Source organism: Oncorhynchus kisutch, linkage group LG13 (genome assembly GCF_002021735.2).
Source record: "Oncorhynchus kisutch isolate 150728-3 linkage group LG13, Okis_V2, whole genome shotgun sequence".
NCBI lineage: Eukaryota > Metazoa > Chordata > Actinopteri > Salmoniformes > Salmonidae > Oncorhynchus > Oncorhynchus kisutch.
Window position 1 is genome coordinate 34,757,457 of NC_034186.2, and position 8,781 is coordinate 34,766,237.

At 42.2% G+C, this 8,781-nt stretch overlaps 1 protein-coding gene across 1 annotated transcript; it reads left to right on the plus strand.

Annotated features, from left to right (window-relative positions):
- The first annotated feature begins 262 nt into the window (after nucleotides 1-262).
- Nucleotides 263-7,900, plus strand: LOC109901557 (C2 calcium-dependent domain-containing protein 4C-like). The gene is made up of 2 exons (XM_020497559.2): nucleotides 263-618; nucleotides 5,352-7,900. Exon 2 carries the CDS (start codon nucleotides 5,398-5,400, stop codon nucleotides 6,634-6,636), a length of 1,239 nt encoding a protein of 412 aa, XP_020353148.1. The 5' UTR covers nucleotides 263-618; nucleotides 5,352-5,397; the 3' UTR covers nucleotides 6,637-7,900.
- The last annotated feature ends 881 nt before the right edge of the window (nucleotides 7,901-8,781 follow it).

Sequence of the window (8,781 nt, forward strand, 5' to 3'; positions counted from 1 at the left end):
GATGCTGGAAATTAGTGCAAGCTATTGAACACAAAAATATAAATGCAACAAGCAACAATTTCAATTATTTTACTGAGTTACAGTGTATATAAGGACATCGGTCAATTTAAATAAATGCATTAGGCCCTAACCTATGGATTTCACATGACTGGGCAGGGGTGCAGTCATTGGTGGGCCTTGGAGGGCGCAGACCCAGCCAATCAGAATTAGTTTTACCCCCACAAAAGGGCTTTATTACATACAAAACTACTCCTCAGCACTTGCCCGTTTACGTCACTGGCTATAGACCAGTGCGCCACGGTTCAGTTTAATAGAATGCTGTCACTGGCTCTCTAGACTAGAATATAATCGTTTTCTCTTATTGGTCGGCTCCCAACATCGCCACCGGGAGAGTGTATAAAATGCATCATAGTCGCTCAAGAAGAGCAAGTCCAGCTCTGTTCTCTGGGGTGCAGAGCAGCCAGTCACAGCCATCTATGTTCTCTGGGGTGCAGAGCAGCCAGAGCCACAGCCAGAGCCAGCCAGCCTAGTTCCGCAAACAGTGTGAGATCCAGAGGAGGCGAGAGAAAACACCTGTTACGGAAGAATCAAGTCGACAAAGCAGCCTCCACGTCTTCAGTAAGTGTATTAAGCTGAATTCAACAGGTATCTAAAATGGTATATTTGTCTCACTCAAGGGTGAGTAATTAAATATATTCTGGGACGGGAGAGCATAGGCTACGCCAATGGTATAGTCTACGAACTTCTTATTTGCATTTGTTGCACTTTATTTTATGATAGGCTAATACTAGGCTAATATACACTTCTACATTATTGATTTCTTATATAATAAATTGACGTTCTTACGATGGTAGGCTACACCAAGTGTTTCTAAAAATCAACGGAGATCAGTCTTCATTCTCTTTAAAGGCAAAGTTATTATCAATTCAAGATTGTGCAAATCCATCACAAACTAGACGAGCTAGGAATTTGTCTGTATCGTCCATCTATTATGAACATGAACTGACCGCACAATTTAACAACCCTAGTCAAAACATCCTATCCTAAAAAAGATATGTATATTAAAATCCAAAAGAAAAACAGATTTTGGAACCTACCCTATATGATTTTAAATTATTGTGTAGGATATAATCCTAAAGGACTGGTTTCAAAATCTGATAGTTTTTCTTTTTGATTCTAATATTTTTTTAAATTGGAATCCTATAGGAATTGTTGACTAGGGTTACATTTTATTTTAAAAAGGAGAGCGGAGTTATTTAAACGTAATATTTTTTTGACCGGACAGATAGGGAGACTGATATCGAAGTGGTTAATTAAGGGCACAGACAGTCGGCCGAGGCGGGGCTCAAACCTCTGTCGCTGAGGGGGAAATGTGGTCCGGAGTTTAGACCGCTACACCAGACTCCAGGACATTGATAGGAATTTTCTATTAGATTCTTGTATATAACATCATATAGGATAGCATGATATAGGAGTCCAATAAGACTGGTTCCAAAATCTGAAAGGATTTTTCTATTGGATTCTAATTGGACCCTTGTATTGGAATCCTATTCATTTTGTTGATGGGAATTGTATAGATGTTTCCATTACATTCTAAAGGAGATATCCTTAAAACTTGGCTATACACTATTGTTAACTTGACTGCTTAACATATGGCGCACCCACCCTCCAAATGTTTTAGGCAATTAAGACGGGAGCCTAGTGGTTAAGATCGTTGGGCCAGTAACCGAAGGCTCGCTGTTTTGAATCCCCGAGCCGACTGGGTGAAAAATCTGTTTATGTGCCCTAGTCGCTCTGCTAAATGACTTAAATGTAATTACCTATGAAAGTGGACACGTGAATTATAATAACTTCATAAGCAGCCAATATTGCCACTTGAGATGATGATCCTATATTGGGGAACCGCTATCTCGTGCACTTGTTTCCCCAAGTTCCAAGGGAGTAAGCATCTGCGTCACACATTAACTGCAACAACAATAGATATGAAACCAACTGTGATTGTTTGCAAGGTTGTTTACATTTGTGTCAAAAAGGTGTGCTATTTGACATTACAGCCAAACATCATAGAGCTAGATTAACAATTTGATATAATGTTAATGTGATATAGGTATTGGTTAAAAAAAGATGACCTATTTCAGGTGTGCCAAGAGGTCACTAGCAGATACATCCGGGACCGAAATGGGGAGGATGGGGAGGGAGTGCCTTCTGCTGATGGGGGGCAAGATACAACCCTGGGAGGGAGGGAGTTGTGCGATTGGGAGTCCCATATGGTGTCGCACAATCACAGCCGGTTGTGATACAGCCTGGAATTGAACCAGAATCGAACCTGTAGTGACGCCTCTAGCACTGAGATGCAGTGCCTTAGACCGCTGCACCACTCAGGAGCCCCCCAAGTGAATCCCTGACTATTATATATTAAATTAAAGAAATGCTCGTATCTTTGTAATACTGTACTAAATGTTTTATTTAGCTATGTAAAGATGGTGTACATTCTACGGGAAAACCCCCAACAGATTGTGTTTTGTATCATTTGTATATATACTGAACAAAAATATAAGCGCAACATGTTAAGTGTTGGTCCCATGTTTCATGGGCTGAAATAAAAGATCCCAGAAATGTTCCATACTCACAGAAAGCTTATTTCTCAATACATTTTGGGCACAAATTTGTTTAGCTTCTTGATATGCTCACTAACAGGGATCTATTTAAACAGCATGATCATTACACAGGTGCACCTTATGCTGTGGACAATAAAAGGTCACTCTTAAATGTTCAGTTTTGTCACACAACACAATGCCACAGATGAGGGAATGTGCAATTGGGGCGGCAGGTAGCCTAGTGGTTAGAGCTTTGGGCCAAGAGCACTGGATCGAATCCCCGAGCTAACAAGGTAAAAATCTTTCTTTCTGCCCCTGAGCAAGGCAGTTAACCCACTGTTCCTCAGGCACCGAAGATGTGGATGTTGATTAAGGCAGCCCCCGCACCTCTCTGATTCAGAGGGGTTGGGTTAAATACGGTAGACACATTTCAGTTGAATACATTGTTGGACAACTGACTAGGTATCTCCCTTTCCCAATTGGCATGCTGACTGCAGGAATGTCCACCAGAGCGGCTGCCAGATTATTTTTATTTCTCTACCATAAGCCACCTCCAATGTCATTTTAGAGGTTTTGGCAGTACGTCCAACTGACCTCACAATCGCAGACCACATGTATCCATGCCAGCCCACGACCTCCACATCCGGCTTCTTCAACTGTGGGATTGTCTGAGACCAGCCACCCGAACAGCTGATGAAACTGAGGTGTATTTATGTCTGTTATAAAGCCCTTTTGTGGGTGAAAACTCATTCTGATATGCTGGGCCTAGCTCCCAAGTGGGTGGGGCATCAAGTGGGTGGGCCTATGCCCCCCCCCCCCCCCCCCCCCCAGGCCCACCCATAGCTGCGTCCCTGCCCAATCATGTGAATTCCATAGATTAGGGCCTAATTTATTTATTTCAATTGACGGATTTTCTTATATGAACTGTATCTCAGAACTTTGTTGAAAAAGGTGAACTGTACTGGTGGTCATACTGAAAATTAACTTGCAGCCTTGGCTCACTCCTATATTGTGGTGATGAATGAATCCGAAATGAATATAGAATTGTTTCCAAACAATGAAAATGTTGTAATTAAATGTTGTATTGTACTGGAACAAATGACAACAAACTATAATTTAATGGGTTAAATTAAGAAAAAATCAAAATAGGATGATGATGACAAAATCCTAAAAGATTTATCAAAAACCTATAGGATTACTTTTGATTTCCAAATGGAAAAAAGTAGTCCAATAGGATTCCAAAATGATTATGATAGAGGTGACACAAAATCCAATAGGAATGATTTTGATTCCCAATAGGAAAAAGTAGTGCAATAGGATTCTGATTAAAGGTGACACAAAATACGTTATGTGGGACGCTAGCGTCGGCACTCCAATATGTCCCAATATGTCCCATAAACATCACAAATGGTCCTTTTGTTCGATTAATTCCGTCGATATATGTCCATTTATTTGGCGCATTTGATCCAGAAAAACATAGGTTCCAACTTGCGCAACGTGACTCCAAAATATCTCAAGTTACCTGTAAACTTTGCCAAAACATTTCAAACTACTTTTGTAATACAACTTTAGGTATTTTTTTTACGTAAATAATTGATAAATTGAAGACTGGATGATCTGTGTTCAATACAGGAGGAAAACAAACTGTAGCTAGCTTTCTGGTCATGCCTCTATCTAACAGTACACTTGAAGTGACCCTCGTTCTGAACAGGGCTACTTCTTCATTACACAAAGGAAAAACCTCAACCAATTTCTAAAGACTGGGGACATCCAGTGGAAGAAGGTCCCTTAGAAATCTGGATTCCCAATGAAAACCCATTGAAAAGAGAGTGACCTAAAAAAAATAATTCTGAATGGTTTTGTCCTCGGGGTTTCGCCTGCTAAATAAGTTCTGTTATACTCACAGACATGATTCAAACAGTTTTAGAAACTTCAGAGTGTTTTCTATCCAAATCTACTAATATGCATATCTTATCTTCTGGGGATGAGTAGCAGGCAGTTGAATTTGGGCATGCATTTCATCCGGACGTGAAAATACTGCCCCCTGTCACCAAGAAGTTAAGGATTTTTTGACTAAGGAATTTATCAGAAGAAATAGAATAACATTTCCTATGTCTGTTGAAGTGGATCTCTGTGATGTGCTAAAGTGTTATTTTGGCGTCACATTTTTTAATTAACCAGATGAAACCTTAACAAAATTAGCTGTGGTTCTAAGATAAAGAAATGTAATCTAGGCTTCATTTGTTATTTTGACTAATGTAGACTTTATTATTCCACAGGAGTAATTTGCTGTGCAACATGTTGGCATAGTATAGGTTACCTACTGCAACATAGAATGTACTGTATGAGGAAATGTATGAGGCTGCACAAATTATTTATTTATTCAACATCTCTATCCTAAATAATTATAAACTGGGTGATTCGAACCCTGAATGCTGATTTGGTTGAAAGCCGTGGTATACCACAGGTATTACAAAACAATTATTTTTACTCATCCAATTATGTTGGTAACCATTTTATAATAACAACAAGGCACCTCGGGGGTTTACTGGCCATATATCACACCCCATCGGTCCTTATTGATTAAATATAAACTTGACACATTGGTGTCCATTTAGTTGTTTTTCTAGTTTTTAGATTCAGTTAACCATTTCTGGCACAGGTATAGTAACAGCTACAATGTGATTTTCTCAGTGTATTAATTAATATATTTCACAACAATAACTGCTGCCTTGTTTGTGCTTTTGCCTGCAGACAAAGAAACACCCCCGTATCTCACTTGCTGAAGCCCAGTAGGACCATGTGGGTTCTGGACAAGATCCGTGGGTCGGTAGAAACCACTGTACTCCGGAGGGGGGAGAATGGAGACAAGGAGGGCAATACTCCAGCCTACAGCAATGTTCTCACCCCTGATAAGATCCCTGACTTCTTTATTCCCCCCAAGCTGGTCTCCTGCCCCCCAGAGCCTGAGACCCTGGACGTCGTCAAGCCCAAGGAGGGCCTTTGGCTCTCGGCCTCTGAGCAGACCATTGGCAGTAAGAAAATCAGCAGTCCTCAAAGTCCTCGTCTGGTTGTCAAGCTGGCTGGGGACACCAAGAACCTGCTGAGGGCAGCAAACCGTCACATCATCCAGATAGAGAGCGCTGATGATGTGGTGGCAGGGGACACCAATGCTGACCCTCAGTCTCAGACTGCAATGTCACTGCCCTACGTCCCCAAGACCCAGACCTCCTATGGTTTTGCCACTCTGATGGAGAGCCCCCACACCCGCCGCAAGGAGTCCCTTTTCCACTGTGACCAGACCAGCCCCCTGACCTCCCCCAACTTCCAGCGGAAGGGGAAGAGCAGCGTCAGCGAGGGCAACCACCTCAACCCCCCTGTCTTCAACGCCTCTCACAACCCGTACCGCTACTTTAGTGGAGGGGAGAGTGACACCTGTTCCTCGGCTGAGTCCTCTCCCTTCAGCTCACCGCTGCTCTCCCGCTCTGCCTCGCTGCTCAAGATCTTCACACATGAGACGCAGGCCAAGGTGGTGAAGGCCAAGAGCAAGTTTGCCCGCCACAGCTCCTTATCCACAGACGAGTGCAGCTCGGCCGAGCCCAGTCCCAACGTGCCGCGGCGTCTCCACTCCCCTTCCCTCCACGGTAGTGGGCCGTCGGACCGTGAGCACACCATTAACCTGCAGAATGGCGGCAGGGTGAGGCTAAGCGCCGACTACGATGCCGGCACAGCCCGCCTGCGCATCCGTGTTCTGGCTGCCGAAGAGCTATACGACAAGGTGTACGACATCAAGAGCATCAACTGCTGCGTGTCGCTGTACCTGAACCCTGGCAAGCTGCAGAAACAGAGGAGCACTATCATCAAGAACAGCCGGAATCCTGTTTTCAATGAGGACTTCTTCTTTGACTCTGTGACCTCCGTGCAGGTGAAGAACCTGGCAGTGAAGATCAAGGTGGTGAATAAGGGCACAAGCCTGAAGAGAGACACTCTGCTCGGGGAGAGAGAGATCCCTCTGGAGAAGCTGATCCATGACCTCTAGATTTGTCCTGGAGATACAGAACAGAACTTTGACTGACACTGAATGAGACTATGAATGATAAAGTGCATGAAGGGAAGAGATATAGTTTGGGATTGATGTTTGCTTGGTGCCCCACAGAGAACTGTCTGAAAGGAGCAGTTTATAGTCACTGACTGTTTATAGTTTATAGTCACTGACTGTTTGGTCTGGTCTAGCAGCTCGTCTCTTAGCTGGTCACCTCCTCAACCTTCTGTTCCCTGAGCCTGCAGCCCTGCACAGCCCAACTTCCAGATCATGTGGTGGACAATCAAATATGGCACAGGTCAAATGACACCTGCGCATTTGATTGACTCACTTTTTGTACTCTCTTGATCTCAACGTTTTATGTTGCATAGTTGTAACTTAATGCGACTCATCCTCAGACGATTCAGTGTTAATTCAGTTCAGCACTACAACACTTTTATGGATCAGTGTGTCTACTATATCCTGATTGTTGTTGCCATCTACAGTACCACCTGGAGGGAGGACCAATCTGTGGTGTGACCACAATGTCCCAAACCTGGAGGATATAGATCAGACATCCCCGTATGCATCCTCATCCGCTTGGCATGAATATGTAAATGCAGTTATACATTAGCAGTTTGTACTTCAGTTTCATAACACTCGCAAACCATAGAGAGATGGAGAATGCATGTCATTTTAAAGGGTGTTTACCAAGTGGTTGAACTTGATTTTATACATAAATGTGGTATTTGTGTGAGACATGACTCAGTATGGTGTATGTGTGAATTTATTATCAAGATACAACATTATGACTTGTTTGTTAATTGTCTATTATGTACTGCTCTCTGCTGGAGAGTGAATGATTGGCAGCCCCCCTGTGTAGACAAGCCACCAGATGAGTAGACTGAGAAAGGCAACAAAAAAAAAGAACAGTAACACAACAATATTTAAGGATAGTATTCTATTCTATTCTCTATTCTATTCTCTATTATATCCTTCTATTCTATGAAGGATAGTCTTCTATTATATAAATGTGGTCTGATTGCAATTTCAAGTAGGAGACAGAGGTTGTTTCTGAAGATGGTTAAAGGGTCAACACATCGATCAGTCGTTGAGATATGTAGTCATTTAACCATGTCAGACATCACTGATGTTTTACAGTTTGTAGCTAGTGTTTTTGTGGGTTTACATTCATGTTATGTTCGAACCTCGACTATACAAAAGCTCTCCCCAACACCATTGCTTTTCTCCAAGCTTATACTTTATAAAACTCTTGTTGGTGTATGTGTGATCATTTTGTTATTGTGAAAAATCAGTATGATACTATAAAATAATTTATTTGTCGGTGTTTATACTATCTATACCTGCTGTACATGGGAGTGTGCTCACTGAGTTGTAACCAATCCCTTTTTTGGCTTACATCAGCATGACTAAGAAACATCAATATTGTCAGTAGATTTGATAAAACTTAATTTTAGTAGACCCGGTCAAAATGTAAGTGCATTTATGATAAATTCATTTAAGTCAAAAAGTGGGTAGTATATCTTTGGGACTGCCGAACAAGGCCTATTTTTGTAATTTATTGTCTTTTCTAGTTTCTTATATACAGGTGCAGTCTAAAATTTGGACACCTACTCATTCAAGGGTTGTTATTGATTTGTACTATTTTCTACATTGTAGAATAATAGTGAAGACATCAACTATGAAATAACACATATGAGGTCGGGAGATTTTGGAGGCCAGGTCCTCTGATGCAGCACTCCATCACTCTCCTTCTTGGTCAAATAGCCCTTACACAGCCTGGAGGTGTGCTGGGTCATTGTCCTATTGAAAAACAAATGATGGTGTATCACTGCAGAATGCTGTGGGAGCCATGCTGGTTAAGGGAGCCTTGAATTCTAAATAAATCACAGACAGTGTCACCAGCAAAGCACCCCCACACCATCATACCGTCTTTCGGATGGGACGTTAAACAGGTGTCCTGACTCTCTGTGGTCATTAAAGTTCCATGGCACTTATCGTAAGAGTAGGGGTGTTAATCCCGGTGTCCTGGCTAAATTACTAAACTGTCCCTCATACCATCATGGTCACCTAACCATCCCTAGCTTACTATTGGCTCATTCATCCTCCTCTCCCCTGAAAACTATTCCCCAGGTTGTTGCT

Coding starts and splice junctions, on each gene's coding strand:
- LOC109901557 (XM_020497559.2), top strand. CDS start 5,398: ATGTGGGTTCTGGACAAGATCCGTGGGTCGGTAGAAACCACTGTACTC.